Source organism: Pelmatolapia mariae, linkage group LG17 (genome assembly GCF_036321145.2).
Source record: "Pelmatolapia mariae isolate MD_Pm_ZW linkage group LG17, Pm_UMD_F_2, whole genome shotgun sequence".
Classification (NCBI taxonomy): domain Eukaryota; kingdom Metazoa; phylum Chordata; class Actinopteri; order Cichliformes; family Cichlidae; genus Pelmatolapia; species Pelmatolapia mariae.
Genome location: NC_086242.1, coordinates 33535898 through 33553186, shown reverse-complemented (window position 1 = coordinate 33553186; position 17289 = coordinate 33535898). Strand labels below are relative to the sequence as shown.

Here is a 17289-nt window from a genome sequence, read left to right as displayed (position 1 = left end):
CTAATTCTCAAGTGTCTTTAGTTTTGAAAGATGTTCAGAACAGCGCTATTCATTAATAGTATTTTATCCGTAATCCTTCTTCCTTAACCCATCCGAGTTCTTTTTGAAATGAGAATGCGCAAGTACTTTTCATTGGGTGTGTTCTGTGGCACAGCGTTACGGTCATTACGGTAATGATCCATTCTCCTGTTTTCCCGTTTTTCCCTGTGGCCGTATTGAGTGGAAAACGGAGTCTGCCTGCTGCCTGCCTGCCTGGGAATTTGCTTAAGCACATCAGCGGCCACTGCCATGGCTGAACGCCGCGCCTTCGCCCAAAAAATTAGCAGGTAAAGACTTAACATACCGCAACGTGCTCGCAAAATGCCCACCGAGGACTTCCATGTAGGTCGCCCTCAGACCAATGCTGAGGGAACCCTATGAAGGAGGCCCAGCCGCCAGCGCAGCCTTGCTGCTCTGAGCTAGCCGCTTGTTAGCTGTGACGGCAAAGATGCTCAGACCCACCCAGACAGAGACACTGCTAGCTGCTACTGTCCTTTACCAGTGAATACTAACAAAGGGGTGATATCATATTTATGTATGTGTCCGGGGTGGAGAGGAAACAGACTTTCAATAATTATAATTACCGAAATGAACGTAGCTACTATAAATTGATAACCGTTAATTTTGGACAAGTAGCTATCTCGCTTACAGTAGCTAACGATGGGCAGCTAGGTACTACTGGCACTGGGAGAGATGTGCCTGAACTTTGTTATGTTTAAAGATTTACCTAACTGAAACGAGACTGCACATTTATTACTTGGAACAAAAGCCTCCCTCCGCTGATATCAAATACTGATATTATAATCTCTTCCCCGCCCCTCAGACAGATCAAAGTAATCTCTTTAACAAAGGGCTTTGTGCAAGCTGTCAAATGCCATCTTCCCAGTCAGTGTTCAGATAGCTGTACAGTACAGATCAACATAGACGTATTTAATCACTGTTATTGCTGATCAATTAATGCCCGAACAATGAAGGCGTTTTACAAAGTATATGCATGCGTGCCTGCTGGTTGACCTGTTATCTGTGTGGTGCTGTTAGATGAGATAAGAATTTACATCTCTCTGGAGAGCGTTTCACTATGATCCACAGTGAAGGGAAAGATGATTACATAAGACCACAGACATGCTCCTGAGTGTTGTCTATTTTAAAATCGATAATCTATTTGAAGCAAGTGTTTTCATTGTTGAACTGTAGTAAGTTCACTATCATCTTGACATTTTCCGTAGAAGTTGTTTATGTCCCGACTGAAAGAATATGAATCTACCATATATTAAATTTCCATCATATTATTGGGACTTGACATTATTATTAAATTACTGACAGAATGATTCTGAGATGCCTTTTGGATGGCATGCACATGAGCATACAGAGTAATATAAGATAGTATTTATTAAGTTGCGGCCCTCATTAAGAAACCTGTGGCACTTAATGACATTTTTCTGGCTCAGTTTAAGTAGACAAAATAGATTTGTTATTGGATTTGGCTGCTTTATATTGCAGTTGTGATATTATATCTGTATTATGGGCATGACAGGCCTCAATAAAAGTTGAAATGGTTCCCTGTTAATCTTCTCACAGCCTGTTGGAATGCTTTTTACCATGCTAAAATTATTCACGTAACAAAGGACAAGAGTTCTCTGCTGAGCTTGTTTAGCTACACTCTTTCTTTTTAATGAAAGCTATTATCACATATTTTTTTGGCCTTTTGAAAAAGGGTACTGTGAAGAGTGACAGGAAAGCAGAGGTAGAGAGAGAGGGGAAGACAGGCGGCAAACAGCTGTGGGTCGGATTCGAATCGAGGCTTGCCACTCTCAGCCACGGGCATATGGTCTCCTGCTCATCCCAGCGACCTAAACCGACGCCCGTTATCACATATTTTAAGTCAAATTTCCTCCTACTCAGAAGGCACAGTCCTGCCTCAGGATTGTTAAACTATGATTCTTCTTTTGCTTCCACTTTCTATTTTGCGCCTGGGAAGAGAAGTTGTTGTTTTTACTGTCTTTGTCAGATATCCTGTTTGGTTAATAAAGTTATTCCTCTGTGCAGTGACCAGTGCTAAGTAAAGGTCTGGCAAGAGGGCTCGGGGAGCAGTGTGGAATGTGTTTGTCAGTGCAGCCTTGTGCTTTTTCTCCAGCTGTGACAGCACGGCTCTGCAGAGACCTCCTGATCTCTCCCACAGAACATAATCTTGTTCATCTTAAGCTGGAAAGTTGGGTCATGCTGCTTTTGTTTTGTTTTCCTGCTTAAAATGATAACTGTGACATTTTGTTTGTAGTCTTGTCTGATGCTCGTGCATTACAGGAGTGGAGATGATCTTAGCCGATTTAGAAAATCGGAAAGGGATGGGACTTTTGTAATGATTTCACAGACTCAATCACAAGTGATCTGTACTCACAATTGCTGTAATTATGGGCCAGGGTCTAAAGTCACCTTCAAGCTAGTCGTTATACAGCTTTTAGAATGAGAGTGGAGAGAAACAGACAGATTAGAGAGTTTGTTGCTTATGAGGAAAAATATTACAAAAAAACCATCATAACCATGGACACTCTGCATTAGCAGTGTAACATAACCTTGGCCCTTTAGTTTGTAGCTTTTTTCCTTGGCTTTAATATGTTTGTGTCGCTTTGGGCCTCTTGCTGCATTGTTTTTCTGTTCAAGGCAAAAATCTTTAAGTGGTTTTGGTGGTTGCTGTGATTTAAAGGACCTTCGAATGTGCGTGGCTACAGCCACAATTGAAGACTGAGAGCTTTGTGCTGACCACTGGGGTCCAGGGATTTTTTTTTTTTATTAATTTTTTTCTGCTGTGTATTGGTGTAATACATGATGCTGTCTGAGCTGACACAGTGAAGCTCAGCAGAGACAGAAAGAGAGTTAAAATACAAAAAAATGTATCCTCTGTGTTTGTTAGTTTTACATATCCCAGTGAGTTGCTTGAAGTAGCAACTAGTTGGACATAGCCAAAATCCTTCAGCATACCTTTTTAAAAAATCTTTGTATCTAATGTATCTTATGAGATAACCCAAATGATTCAATAAAAAGCCCACATTTTTAGCTTCTCAAGGAATTTAAAGTAAATAAATATGCCATTATTGTAATCATGCAGTTTTTATTTTTTAATTCACCAATATGTCAACATTAAAGGCATTAATAAATATAACTTTGACTTTGTCAGTACTCCATATCATTGACTGAGACAAATATCACACTGGATACTGTAGTTAATCTTGTGTTACATAGCTGATACAGTGGTACCAGTGTTGTTAGTGTAAATTTTGATATACTGGAGGCAGAGCGAAGTATGTTTTCCACATAAATACGATTGGTGCTAGAATTGCATTATGAAATTGAGGAAAAAAATAATGCAATCTTATTACCTAATGTTGTATAGGGGAAATAATATTTTGTGGGAGATCCAACCCTCTTTATTGCACTTGGACCGCGTGGGACATTTTTTAATGTAGAACACTGACTGTACCAGGGACAGTCACATACCATACATTACTGGAAAGGTCTCACTGTACAATAAACCTTTGTTGGTCTTTCTGGGACAGTCCCAGCAAAAACCTCTGAAAGGATATAAATACATTCACACATAGTGTCATATTTGAGATTACTACTTATAATACTTCTGTGGTTGTAGCGCTCCCAGTGCAACCACTGTTGTTCACAGTTTTGGATGAATCAGAGCTTGCACTGTGAAATCACAGGAGTTCAAATGTAGCTTCTGTCATTCATCTTGGCATTATTTTGCACTTTTTTTAATTTATGGGTTATTCCACTAAATCTACAATGGCACCACTATTGCAGAACAATATTTGTATAAAAGAATCCATTTCATATGTTCATATGTTCGAGAATATGAAAATATTCATGCTTTGTTATATCACTAGTAGTTATATCACTGTCCTTGGTTGTTTTTTTTTATTCTTAAGCTGTATACATTGTTGAAGCTACTCGCTTGTGGCACATCACTTTGAAATTGCCGTCTGGTTGCTTGTGGACATTGCAGGGTTCGGTTGCCCAGCTGACCTTCTAATGTTTTTAGTAGCAGGTCATATGTCAATCAGCAGTATTTTTCACTCTCATTAGGAGTCTCTTCAGTTGCTTGCCTGAAAGTTTATCACAGGTCTTGCCCACTTCATGCTGCTAGCAGTTATTTTGAACATAGTTGCTTGAAGTTACCAAATATCATTCGCTTTCTGTAATCTCTGGCTGTCACGTTGCTGTGAATTGCTTGCAGTGTGTATGCAGCTTTACACAGACACATTTCCATCACTGGTTTGTCCTGTTGTTCTGTTTTAATCACACCAATACTGGGATCCGTCATTCATGGCTGCTTAACATTCATCAACAATCATGAGGTATTTCAGATTAGCCTCACAAGCTGAATCTCGTCCTTACTGTGAGAAATATACTGGGATGGTCTTAATATGCTTCTAAATACTAATAAGCCTGCAATATCCACTTAATGGATATCTAGAGAGACTTTTTGCATAAGCTGAATTATTTCTTGTCCTCTCTACCTGTTACTCCTCTGTTTGCAGGACTGTGGCAGCAGAGGTTAGGAAACAGATAGCTGGACAGTATGGAGGCTCCCCACAGCTCTTCAAAAACCTCAACGTTGGAACAACAACAAGTAACACAGTGAGTAGTCTGAAAGGCCGCTGATCATTCATTGTGTTTACATGTAAACAGTTGTAGTAGTCAGTTTTCTTCAAATGAGATCGATGTTTTCTCTAATTGGGGTCAGGGGTGTTTTGTGTTGGGTTTTTGGTACATGTGAAAAGCTGCACAACTGTCTAGCAGAGTGCCATGAGGGATAATTATTGATTGTCCTGTTCACCACATTAAGCCTTTTTACACAGACATTTGAAGGTGTTGGTGCAGCACCATCATTATTATCCCTTTCTGTTTTGTATCGTTATTGTTCTGACTTTGAGCGTGACAATCGTTGATTGTAGAAAAGATTAGCAGGTAAGGCATGATAATATTACAATGATAGTACTGATGTATAAACTGTTGTGCCTTCAATTCCACAACAAGGTCATGGTACCTAAAATCACATGCTGTAGGCAGTATCATGCTACCTTTATTTGGCTCAGCATCTGTGTACAAATGGCTCATGTTTGTTAAAGGAGTAGTGTCAATTGACCCTGAGTACTCCTGAGCCCAAACACCAACACATGGTCCCACCTTCACTACTTAATTAGGCTACAGTTGGTCTCTAATTAAAACTGTGAAAGATATTCGTGTTCAAATTCCTCAAGAGGAAGAAAAACAAACATGCATGCACACACCCACACACAGACAAACACAGACACGCACAGACAGACCCTTAAAATGAAGCTGCTAAAACAGATTCTCCCTGGGTTCCACTTGTAGAAGCAGGCAAAGGCTGCGTCCACACTAGCACATTTTCATTTCAGAATGTTTCAAAAGGATATTCATCCACATTAAGATGCTGAAAAGTATATGACACCACTTTTCACATAAAATGTTAACATAGAAGCAGAGGGCTGGTTGCTTGGCTATAGAAAATATTTTGGTGGAAGAACAGCACTAACAGAAAGACCAGTGAGTTTGTTTGTTTGTTTTTGCTAGGACGAATGGCAAGGTGGAAACTCAGAATTAATAAGCATAACAGCTTTTAGCTTAGACAACAATGTTAGCAACACCTGTGTAAATCAGAGAAGCAGACAAAGTGACCTATAATTAGCATATAAAGTAATTCTAGAGTTGATTATATTATCAGACATTTCAAACTGAAATGGGGTTGGAAGCCCTTTCAGGCAAGATATCTGTTTTAGAGGCCTTGAATGGTATAAAGATGCGGGCACTAGAAAGAAACCCAAGTAGAGGATGCAGCCATAAGTTTTATTCACATATATAGTGATTGGCTTGTTTTGCGTTGCTTTGCAGTTAACTGTAGGTCTGTGTTAGCTCCGGTTGCGTATATTTTTATCACTCCTTCGTATGTCCCTCACCAATATTCTTTGCTTCTACAGTTTGTTGCTTTTCATCGCCACAAGTTACAAAATGAATTTCATTGACATACACGGTGTGTGGTTACCACATTACTGCTAGTATCCTCCCCTGTGTCAGCGCAGTAAGACCCATGATGTCATTAGCCTGTGATAATCTGGCTGCTTGTATCAGCTTTGAGGATATTCTCAAATCCCACATGGATCTTTCTTACAACTGATTTTTTTATTATGAAATTAACAATGATCTGAAATCTAAAACAGTTCCCCTAACAGAATTGACATAAATCACCTCATATTTTAGATCTATTATTGCAGAACATGATGCTCTATAATAGAGTGACAAATAACACCAGCTCTCCCTTTTTTCTCAATAACTGCATTTGTGAAGCATTTGCTTAAAAGTAGAGATGACTTTATTAAGACATTTGTAGACAAAGAAAAAAAAAGTAGCAGAGCTGTACTGGCGTGTATGCCCTTAACAGCTAATTAACTTCTCCCATCCCTATGATTCTCTCCCTGTCACACTTTCTCATCGCCCACCAGGTTCCGCTCACGGAGGCGGTGGAGCCGGTGGATTTTGAGGAGTACCTTATCACTCACCCTCCCATCGTTGAGTCAGGTCCCCTGAGAGATCTGATTGAGTTTCCCCCAGATGACATTGAGGTCATCTACACACCCAGGGAGTGTCGAACAGTGGTACAAGCTGTCCCTGAAGACGGGTAAGGCTGCCGTGGAAGAAAGATGTGGAGTGTTCTTTGTTGTTTTTTTCTTTTCTTTTCTTCATTTAATAGCATCTGGAATTTAATGTGTTGATCTAGAGAGACTAGTAATTGTTTGTAATGCAAATAATTTGTGTTAAATGTACAAACAAATGAGCTATAAAAGATTGTAATATATAGTGGAGATTGAATAATTTAGATAAATAAAGTTGAGAGCGCATATTTCAAATTAATGGGAAATCGCAGGTTTTAATGAGGAATAGTGATCTTAGTTCCATATTTCATTTTCCAAAAACAATTATCATTTACTCAACGGCAATATATTTACATGTCAAGGCACTGTCCTGAAATCATTTGCTACATTTGTATGAGGCTGCGTTATCTTACTATATCTTACTAAATATAGTAAGATAAGCTTACCTACAGTTTAATAGAGGTGCAAAAATTAAGAATGGAAGTCAAATGCCTGTATATTAGATGTGTATGTAAACTGTTTGGTTACTAAGTTAATGAGCGCCTTGGAATCCTTCAAGCTATGTGGGCTTAATGTCTTTACTTAATGTACTGCTGGCTCTTAGTATTTCAGAAGAGATGGCAGAAGCATTACAAGTGTGCTTCAGCATGTGATATACCAGAAAGATGTATTTATTTCAACACATTTAATGGTCTGCCATCCATATCAGTAAGCCTGCATTTAGAGTCTGACTCTGCTGTTAAAATAATGTTTGTTTGGTTGATTCTGTTTGTCTGGCTGCAGGGACACTGATCCTCATGTTAGAGACTGCGTCAGATCCTACACAGAAGACTGGGCAGTCGTCAATAGAAAGTAAGGCTTCACCATGTGAAAATATTCTTAAAATACACATTATAATCCTGAAATAATATTAGTAAATGAATTAAAGTGTTCTAAGTAATGGCTTGTTCCTTCAGATATCATAAGCTTGGTACTGGCTTTAATCCCAACACTCTGGACAAGCAGAAGGAGCGCCAGAAAGGCCTCCCCAAACAGGTGTTTGAAGCTGATGAGATGCCAGACAGCAGCAGTTACCAGGATGACCAGGTATCCTTTTTTTTCATTAGGAAAATAATTAACCTGAATGATGTGTCTTAATTTCAGATTGACAATATCAAGATACAGGTTTAAAACAGTCCCACAGTGTATATGCTAGTCAGTCTTTTTTGCGTTGGTTGTATTGCAGGATGACTTGAAGCGACGGTCAATGTCTATCGATGACACTCCGAGGGGTAGCTGGGCCTGTAGCATTTTTGACTTGAAGAATTCCCTCCCCGATGCCCTGCTTCCTCACCTCCTTGACCGTGCCCCCAATGAGGAGATTGACCGGCATAACGAAGACCAGCGCAAGGCCAGCCGCCACCGTGAACTCTTTGCTCTGCACCCCGCCCTCGATGAGGTACAGTAAGCACCTTTCCATATCCTTAAAACCTTTTCTGCTACTCTCCATTAAAATTATAGTTTAAACAGTTTTACATAACTGATAAAATTATTGTGCAATTCAGTCTTTTTTTTTTTTTAACCCACACATTTGTGTGAATGTGTAGGAGGAGCCCGTTGAGCGCCACTGTGTGCCTGAAGTACCTAAAGAACACTTTGGACAGAGGCTACTCGTCAAGTGCTTGTCCTTGAAGTAAGTGGTAGACGGCCTTTTTCAGAAAAGAAAAAAACCGCCATGTAGCTCTTTTATTTAACTGCTGCTTTCTGCTGATCCACTCCTTTTTCTCTCCACCTTGAAGGTTTGAGATCGAAATTGAACCCATATTTGCTAGTTTGGCCTTATATGATGTCAAGGAAAAGAAAAAGGTAAGCTGTTATGCTTTCCTCAGTGCCTCCTCAGCTCTGAGTTGTTGGGTCACTTCTGCAAACCGTTAAAATCGTTGGGAGGCCAAACGAATTTGATGAGTGGGCTATTAAATTTTATGTTGTGGGCCTGTTATGTTTTTGGGAATGCCGTTAAATCATACTCTGGAACTATGTATCTATCTGAACAATCTTATCTAGTGCCGCTTCTTTCTGTTCCCTTTTAGCTAACAAACACTAGAGGGTAGCAGATGCCTTGATAAGTAGATCTCTCATATATAATGCCCTTCACGGCTCCATAAACTTCTCTGGTGGCTTATTCATCACTGAGATGTTAACATGTTTGCCAGCCTCCATGAGCAAGAAGCCATGTTTCAGTAATAGAGTCATCAGAAATTACAATTAAATAATAATAGTTGTGATGACGTAGTGCTATGATTACATTTAACAGGTGTTTTGGTCAAATAATAATTATCCGTGTCTGTTTCATGTGTCCTTCAGATATCAGAAAACTTTTTCTTTGACCTAAACTCTGAGCAGACAAAAGCGATGCTGCGTCCTCACATTCAGACAGCAGCCATCTCCACGCTGGCTCGCTCTGCCATATTCTCCATCACCTACCCCTCCCAGGATGTCTTCCTAGTCATCAAGGTGAAACAGTCATGCTAGAATTTCATCTCTCTTGTCAACTTTTGTTTTGTAATACTTAAAAGAGTACTAATAGCGGGTTTCCCTGAATGTTAGATATCCATGATTATGCAATGCCATCAGTATAAGGGTACTTGAGGCTTCGTGTTTCTCTTACAGAAATGTCTTTTAATAAATTACAAGTAAAACCTTGACTTATTGTCCCTCTTTGATAGCACCAGAATACATTACATCAACCAAAACAAACACTGGACAGTTTTTCATTGCAGTGTTTGACTTAGTATGAAAGATAAAGCTTAATTGAAGAAACCTGCTATCCTTTCACAATTTGACACCCATCTTCTGACCTGTTTCACTGCACGTGAGTGTAGTTACTGAAGGCTGTGTTTGCTTTGTCAACAGCTGGAAAAAGTACTGCAGCAGGGTGATATTGGAGAGTGCGCAGAGCCCTATATGGTCTTCAAAGAGTCAGACGCTGCCAAGGTACATTGAGAGTGAATTAGATGATGAATACCACGAAAGCTCAGTCTCAGATGGATTTCAGTTATATGTGATGTTATAATAAATGTATTTATTCATTACTGTTTCTGCAACTGCAAGTACTCATTTAAAAGTACATTCCTTTTCATGGTCATCTCCTAATTTTGCTACCAATATATTGCAGTGAATAAAAATTAAAACAAAAAGAATTCTGACTCATTGTTAATGTACCACAAACCCTGTATTTACGTTAACATTTCTATTTTTTATAGAACAAGGAGAAGCTGGAGAAGCTTCGAGGCCAGTCAGAGCAGTTCTGCCAACGTCTGGGGCGCTACCGAATGTCCTTTGCGTGGACAGCCATCCATCTAATGAACATTGTTAACAGTGCCGGCAGCCTGGAGAGAGATACAGAGCTAGAGATGAGCCTCTCAGGTCTAACCATCTTCTTTTAATGCAAGCTTTCCAACTGTAATTGTAGATGTTGACCATGTATCTCAGAATGATATCAAAAGTTCCAGTGAGTAGGAAAAAAAACATGGCAGTGTTTTTTATGCCCACTTTCCGTGTCACACATGGTCTAGTTGAAGAGACCATAACAGACATGGCAGTCATGCATTAGGTGCATGGACATTTCAGTAAATTGGCGTGCTTTAGAAACAAACAGGGCAACATCATATTGATCCCTGCTGTGTTATTTTTACTGTGACCCTTGGTGTTTGACTACCCTTTGACCTTAGAGGTTATCTTTGATGCTGACTGGTGGCCTTCTGTTGCTATGGCAGATTAGAACAATGTCTGCATGTTCAGAGTGAAAAATAAATGTGGGGTTTAAAATGTTGAGTTTGTTTTTGTTGTATCTTTTTAGAGAGGAAAGGCTCATGGTCTGAACGGAGGAACTCGAGCATTATGGGAAGGCGTTCTCTGGAGAGAACTACAAGTGGAGATGAATCATGTAGCCTGACAGGTTTTAGACCTGCAACACTTACCATCACCAACTTCTTTAAACAGGTCCATGTGAATGTGCTTGCTCACATGATAGTAGATTATTATTATTATTATTAGATTACTTTTCCTTCCCTTTGTCATTTTCTCATGGTTTTTTATGCTGCTTGTTATTTTAGGAGGGAGACAGACTTAGTGATGAGGATTTGTATAAGTTCTTAGCTGATATGAGAAGACCGTCTTCAGTGCTGAGGAGACTCAGACCCATCACAGGTACTTAAAAGTGGAATTTATGCTTTCCTTTGATTGTCCTGATTTGAAATCTGAAAATGATTCTTTGCTCTTTCTTTAACACTCCTTTCCCCTTCCTCTGACTACTCACACACTCACCACAGCCCAGTTGAAGCTGGACATTTCTCCAGCTCCGGAGAACCCTCACTACTGCTTGACCCCTGACCTCCTGCAGGTTAAGCCTTACCCAGACAGCAGGGTGCGTCCCACCAGGGAGATCCTTGAGTTTCCTGCCAGGGACGTCTATGTGCCGAACACCATATACAGGTACAGAAAAAAACATCTGTAGTGAATGAATAACGTCTTAATGGTAGTTTATTTGTCTGTTTGACATCGAGATTACACAAAAAATGAATTACAAACCAGTTTGTACTTAACTTAACATCTAAATACTACTTCACTCTTTAGCTCACTGGTTAAAAAATGTATTTTATTGATGGATGTGTTTATTGAGACCTGCAGTGTCTACAAGGCCGTGAGTCAACTCGCAGTTAAAAAGTGTGTTTTTATTTTAATACATTTTCTGATTTTCCTCAATCTTGGCCTCTGACATTTGCCCTTTATTCAGTAATAATTTTAAAGACCAAAACTAACGCTGAAATTAATCAAAAATGAAGTAAAACTTAACATTTTCAAACAATAAAAACTGAAGTGAAACAAGAAATTCCAATCTGGAAACTAATTGAAGCTAAAGTGAATTAAAAAAAAAAGGGATTATTTAAGGGTTAAAATAAATTAATAATAATTATTAATAATAATTAGAAAATATGAAACAGTTTTGACAGGATTTATATTACTGTGCAGTATAAACTATGTGAGGAGTATTTTAAAAATTACACCTGCCATTTTTTCTGTTTTGTGTTCCATCCAGAACATTTTATGTTAGCATACAATGTTGTACTGCTGAAAACATCAAGGGATTACATGAAGTATGAATTTACTATTGTTACATGAGTCTATATCAGTAAAGATTTTCAGTTTGTTCTTTTTTTTTTTTCTTTGAGCAGTATATTTTGATAGACCGATATTAGGTGATTACATCCAGACATTACCAGACAGGTGCTGACAGGGCCTGACTGTCTGCAGATGCAATTGGCCTGTGACTGATAGTTAGCCGAACTGAGTTAAGTGGATTTGTTTACAGTGGTTTTCTGGGATCAAAGTTTTTGCTTTTTTTACAGTGGTTTTATTCCTTAGATCTCATTTTCATTAGTGTGTCAACCTTTCAACATGTCCTCTTTACTTATTTAACTCCATTTGGTTCAAGACAAAATTAAACAAAGAAATAGTACCTTTGTTTTGTTTTTATACAGGTAGATTTATTTTTGGCCTCATAAATATGATTTTAGCACACAAACCTGCTTCTCACAGTGATGTGTTAGTATGAGAAACTTTACAGTACAGTTGGTTATTTTGTAATAATGAGCAAAAGTCAATATGACTCAATAATGTAGGAAATACACAGAAATTATAATTTTCTAGCGGTACCTGCATAAATCATATCATATCATAGTTTAAATACAGAATAAAAAAAATATAAAAGAATAAGAAAAAGAAAAATCAGTGCGCTGTCTAAAGCTTTCTATCCTCAATGTGTTCTACTGAATTTGACTAGTTACAGTTACACTGTAGCCAATTTGTAGTGGACTTTTTTCAGAAGCAGGAGATGATCTTTTTACCTTGACTTGCATAACTTGCATGCTTTATGTAGTAATCTGTTGGTATTTGTCCCTTTAGCCACTTTGAACATGTAGTTCTTTCAAACATACTTTAAAATACCTTGTTTTGTTGTTGTCATAAATGTATCCAAGTTCACCTTAATGGTTGCTAAGCAGTGTGGGTTTCAAAATTGTAGTCTATTCTCAGAAACCTCATTTGCTGTTATACAACTGCAATGTATTGCTTTGCAATCAATTCTGAATTAGGTTGCTGATGTGGATCAATATGTCTGTTTTGCAAGCGATGACAGATGTTGCATAATGACAGTTGCTGCTTTCTGTCCTTGTCGGATCAGACACAGTAGGTTAACAACCTGTGTGCCACGGTGCAACAGGTCGGCATTTGCTGACTTCTGACATTTTTTTGTTCTGCTATCTGGTGGTGAGCACTAGCCAATGGCAGAATAATGTTAGGGAGGAATCTGCTCAATGTTGTGGGTGAATTAAGACTGGACATATGGAAGGCCTGTGTTATGTCACTTCCCCCTCCTGTTGAACTTTTTGGATGTCCGTGTATTGGAAAAAAAAGCCAATAGTATTATATAGTGTGTGGACAGGGGGCTCAGTTGGAGATATCAGCAGTTGAAGCTTGTCGAATGGAGATTTTGGTCATCTTGAGTGAGTATGAGGAGCCTGTGGTTGGTCTCCAGTGAATGCCCTTCCTCCTCATCAAGCGCCCCTTTGGTCTGAGCCACACATGCCTAGCATTAAGGTTGGCTTCACCGCAAGCATTGAGCCACCAGCCACCTGCCAGGGAGTCAAGATAGGAAATTATATCAGCATATATCGGTCTTAGCTATGTGATTTTGTCTTGTTTAGAAAAAAATGTCTCCATCAGAGATAATTATTTATTTTATTACTATGGTGGAGAAACATTCCAAGATACTGTGACTTGGGATTGTACCTGTGGAGCTGCGTGCACAGTTGGAGTTTTGGTTGCTGTCGGTGTTTCTGTCTTTCGTGGCAAATCTCATGCCGGTGCAGTTGGCCATGGTATCAGGCAGGTCACCTGAGAAATGGCTGACACGAAGACTATAGTCCTTGGAGGGACCTTCCAGTGAGAAGCGGTATTCAGCCCAGTGTTTTTCCTCCTTCCAGTCCTCCAAATCAACGCGAAGGATGTAAACGCCTTCCTGTGTAATGCTGTGAATCTTTTTTAGGCCCAGCCAGAAGTCCTCTGTGTGACAAATCAAATTTATTTTGTTTATTTGTAGGAAAAAAAAAATCTCAGAAACTCTGAAGTCTCAGTTCATCTTATAATGGATTGAAAATTGTAATTAACTTCCAGCAGACTTTGGGTCAACCAGGTATTAAAAGCATGCTGTTAGTAGCATTGGGGTGGAATCATTAGGCAGGTAGCTGTGAAAGAAGGTTGCAACTCATCTTTTGCAGATGAAGAGCCTTTTTGTTTTAAATGGGTTATGAGTGCTTGTATGAGCATACCAAGTGCTGTAGGGAAGGCTGCCAAACTGGCTGTGTGCTCGGATAATACAGGAAGTCGTTCAGGGCCGATATTTGACAATTATTGTTTCCTGTGACCAAGGCTATAGGGAGCACTTACAAATGCTCCTGCAACCAAGACACTGCTGACACAATAGATTTTCTACTTTAATAGAAAATATTTAGGAACTGTTCTGATCAATTGATTATGGCTTTTTCTTTATATTGTGTCAGCCCCTATTGTTTTCTGCTACTTTCAGTATATATTTTTTTCCTGAATATGCCATGACATTTTTGAAAAATGAATGTTTATTACGAGTAAAGACTGTCATTTTTTTTATTAATTCTAAAAATAGAATATTTTATTTAAAAATTTAAACCATAAAGTGTACTCACTTTCCAGATCTCCAAAACCTTTTTCGTACTTTTCCCATGTCTGATCAAAATCCACCGAACCATCAACCCTGCGCTGGATGACTGTTGAACCCCCTTCTGTAAAAGAACAAAGAAATATTTCAGGGAATGTAAAAGTTTTGTCATAAATAATGTGAGTAGGTTATCAACTTTTTTTTTCTTTTTTCTTTTCTTTTTTTTGCTCTTTCCTCAATCATTGTAGAAATGTGCATAAATGCCAGTGTGTTATCTAAAAAATGTCAGTGCTTGTGAATGCAGAAATGGTATTTGGACGTCTTTGATGAGAACTCGAGATTGCTTACCCACCTGAACTCATTTCACAGAAAACGTTGAACGGCTCTGATTGGTTTGGTTTGATAACGTAGACACCGCTATTTGTTTCTCCTTTGTTAAACATGTCAGTGCAGTCCACGGGAAAATCTGAAAAAACAGTGTAGAAAAGCCAAATGAATTCCTTAACTCTACTTTTATTTAAGTAAGTTTGGCATTAAGAAAAATATTTGAGTATATTAAGTAATTACCACTTGTTTCCAGGCCAGTTGAGTTTCCTTTCAGATATTCAAACATATCAAGAGTTTCGTAGTCAGAGTCCATTAGTTTATCAGCTGTATCTTGAAAACTCTCATAGCTGAGCTGCAGGAGATGCAAGTGAGTCACTCATTTTAAATAGTTTTATATATAGTTTAAAGAGAATGTGCATTGGTAATGTAACAAATTAGATTCTCAGAGATTTCAGATATTTTCCCTTTAAAGGCAAAATATAATGATTTCTTGTACAAGTACCTTTTCCTCCAGGTTTTTAATCTTTATTTTCTGGTAGTCCAGCTGATCATGTTGCTCCTTCACAGCTTTCAGAAGATTGGCAATTGTTTTATCTTGAGCTTCAATCACTTCCTAAAAAATATAATACTTTGAGTCTCATGTGTTGATGTGAAAGTTTTTCAGGAAAAATGTAAAACAAAAATTATCCTCAGTTAACTCAGTTTGTAAAATGCAGTTAAATCTGTTTAGTGGACAAACACTGCACAGACACAGCTTGTCTGCTCCTTATTCAGTGAGCATATCTTGAATGACTTGTGTTGTAAAGTTTTAGCTGCTGAAGCATCTTACCTTGAGAGATGTGATTTCACTAAGCTGATCGGCAGGGACCATGCTCTGCGACAAGCCCTTCAGACTTTCTTCAAGGTTCCCCACCTTGCTCTGCAGTTGTGTGCGCTCCTGCAGGATGTTGTTGATCTTTGAGTTGATTTCCAGTGACAAATTCTTGATCTCCTCATTGTTGGCCTTCAAAAAGCTAGTGGTCTTCTTGAGCTCTTCCTCTTCCTCTTTAATCTCTGATGTGACGACCGAGAGCTGGTAAAAAGAGCGGTCAAAAATATTGAGCTTTTGGAAGATGTCGTTGATCTGTGCCTTGGTCTTGTGGACGAACTCTCGTAAACTCTGGCCTAACTGGAGGAGGCCGTTTGCTAGTAGGCGAACATCGTCCAGCATGGCAAAGCGAGACCTGGGCTCGGGTTGGATCGGTGCTATGGTGGAAGCCTGGGAAGGCAGGGTCGGGTGTTCTTGCCTACCCGAGGCTTCCAGGGGGGCAGCAACGGTTGAACTGGTTAGCACCAGCAACAGGAAAAATACCTTCATGATGATTTTTCTATTCCAGTCCTAGAACCCTGCTTCAGCTTTACTCGTGTTCTCCTCTACACTCTTCTCTCTGCTGCCTCTGCTGCTAAGCTAGACTTCTTTGCTGCTAAAGCAATACGAGAACGTCGAGCTGCCTCGTGTTATATACTGCCCTCTCAGTAAAGGAGGGGGGATTAGCTGATCATTAATCCCTACTATGTTTTAGCCATGTACCCCACCTCCTCCCAAATCCCCCTTGACCCCTCCCTCTTCTGAACAAACAAATCACAGCAGTGTGCAAACGACATGTGTCGTCCCCCCCCCCCCCCCCCCCCCCCCCCCCCCACACACACACACACACACTAACCATTTAACCCCAATCCCCTCTCCATACCACACCCTACCCTGCTCTCCAGCACTTTAGCTGATCAGCAGAAAGCCAACAATGACCACTGCTGTTTTGATGGATCGTCAGCCTGATCAATCTCAAACCTTATAACCCTGCACTCACTGGGCTCTGATTGATAATGCTGTGTGTAATTAATGCTCCTGGGTTTGATTTAGCATCCTGCTGAATCAGCCTCACACCAGACACACACACACACACTCCCTCTCTCTCTCTCTCTCTCTCTCTCTCTCTCTCTCTTGCTCTTTTTCCTCTATTTGTCTGGAGATGGGATTGAGTCTGTCATCTGTGCAAGGTTTGAGCTCCAGGGCATGAATGATGTCAGAGAGTTTGGATATTATGTACTCATCATCACAGTTTTATTGCTCACTCATTTTTTTCCCTTCAGATATGTCATGGCGTGTTTTTGTGTGTGTGTGTGCGTGTGTTTGTGTGTTTCTTTAATATAAATAGACACAAAATGGGAAATACTGAGTTTTCTGATTAGCTTGCAGCTTTTAAGGAATCATTCCTGTGCACTGGGATCACTCGTTAAAAGAAAAAACAGTTTTATAGGCTTGGCAGTGGAAGTGAAATATGCTTCAACTGCGGTGGATGGTGGAACTAATCAGTAAAAATGTTTTGGTGTGATATTTAACTGGAATATAAATGTTGTAATTTTGTCATAGTAACACATTGCTGCATTTAAAAAAATAAAGCAAATAGTTTAACACTTGAAATTGTCCATAAAAACATACGTTTTTAGTTTTGTTTCTTCATTTTCTTAATTAGC

General features: G+C 39.3%; 2 protein-coding genes across 27 annotated transcripts in view; one reads left to right on the top strand and one right to left on the bottom strand.

Moving 5' to 3' along the window:
- The first annotated feature begins 201 nt into the window (after positions 1 to 201).
- dock7 (dedicator of cytokinesis 7) overlaps positions 202 to 17289 on the top strand; it is a 45328-nt gene continuing 28240 nt past the window's right edge. For all 25 annotated transcript variants that reach the window (XR_010096809.1, XM_063501372.1, XM_063501370.1 and 22 more), the window contains exons 1-14: positions 202 to 326; positions 4584 to 4683; positions 6567 to 6742; positions 7500 to 7568; positions 7673 to 7802; positions 7942 to 8154; positions 8303 to 8388; positions 8495 to 8561; positions 9060 to 9209; positions 9609 to 9689; positions 9959 to 10121; positions 10555 to 10697; positions 10811 to 10904; positions 11027 to 11189. Coding sequence is in view for 24 of the 25 variants with exons in the window: in XM_063501372.1 (XP_063357442.1) it covers positions 289 to 326; positions 4584 to 4683; positions 6567 to 6742; positions 7500 to 7568; positions 7673 to 7802; positions 7942 to 8154; positions 8303 to 8388; positions 8495 to 8561; positions 9060 to 9209; positions 9609 to 9689; positions 9959 to 10121; positions 10555 to 10697; positions 10811 to 10904; positions 11027 to 11189 (1673 nt within the window). In the remaining variant the exon portion in view is untranslated. The remainder of the gene's footprint in view (positions 327 to 4583; positions 4684 to 6566; positions 6743 to 7499; positions 7569 to 7672; positions 7803 to 7941; positions 8155 to 8302; positions 8389 to 8494; positions 8562 to 9059; positions 9210 to 9608; positions 9690 to 9958; positions 10122 to 10554; positions 10698 to 10810; positions 10905 to 11026; positions 11190 to 17289) is intronic.
- angptl3 (angiopoietin-like 3) lies at positions 11250 to 16267 on the bottom strand. Of its 2 annotated transcripts, none has more exons than XM_063500932.1 (7): positions 15605 to 16267; positions 15278 to 15388; positions 15016 to 15127; positions 14801 to 14914; positions 14477 to 14572; positions 13545 to 13817; positions 11250 to 13387 (listed from the first exon to the last, which is right to left on the bottom strand). In XM_063500932.1, exons 1-7 carry the CDS (start codon positions 16130 to 16132, stop codon positions 13203 to 13205), a joined length of 1419 nt encoding a protein of 472 aa, XP_063357002.1. In that variant the 5' UTR covers positions 16133 to 16267; the 3' UTR covers positions 11250 to 13202. The 2 variants fall into 2 exon arrangements, with proteins under 2 accessions (XP_063357002.1, XP_063357003.1); XM_063500933.1 differs by having other exon boundaries at positions 14477 to 14569.

What these genes read in the sequence shown, in the direction of transcription:
- angptl3 (XM_063500932.1), bottom strand. Translation starts at nt 16,132, where the DNA reads ATGAAGGTATTTTTCCTGTTGCTGGTGCTAACCAGTTCAACCGTTGCT. An exon ending in AACTGGCCTGGAAACAAGTG is followed by an intron (nt 14,915 to 15,015) that starts GTAATTACTTAA and finishes CTGTTTTTTCAG; the next exon opens with ATTTTCCCGTGGACTGCACT. An exon ending in CTGTGCACGCAGCTCCACAG is followed by an intron (nt 13,388 to 13,544) that starts GTACAATCCCAA and finishes ACTCCCTGGCAG; the next exon opens with GTGGCTGGTGGCTCAATGCT.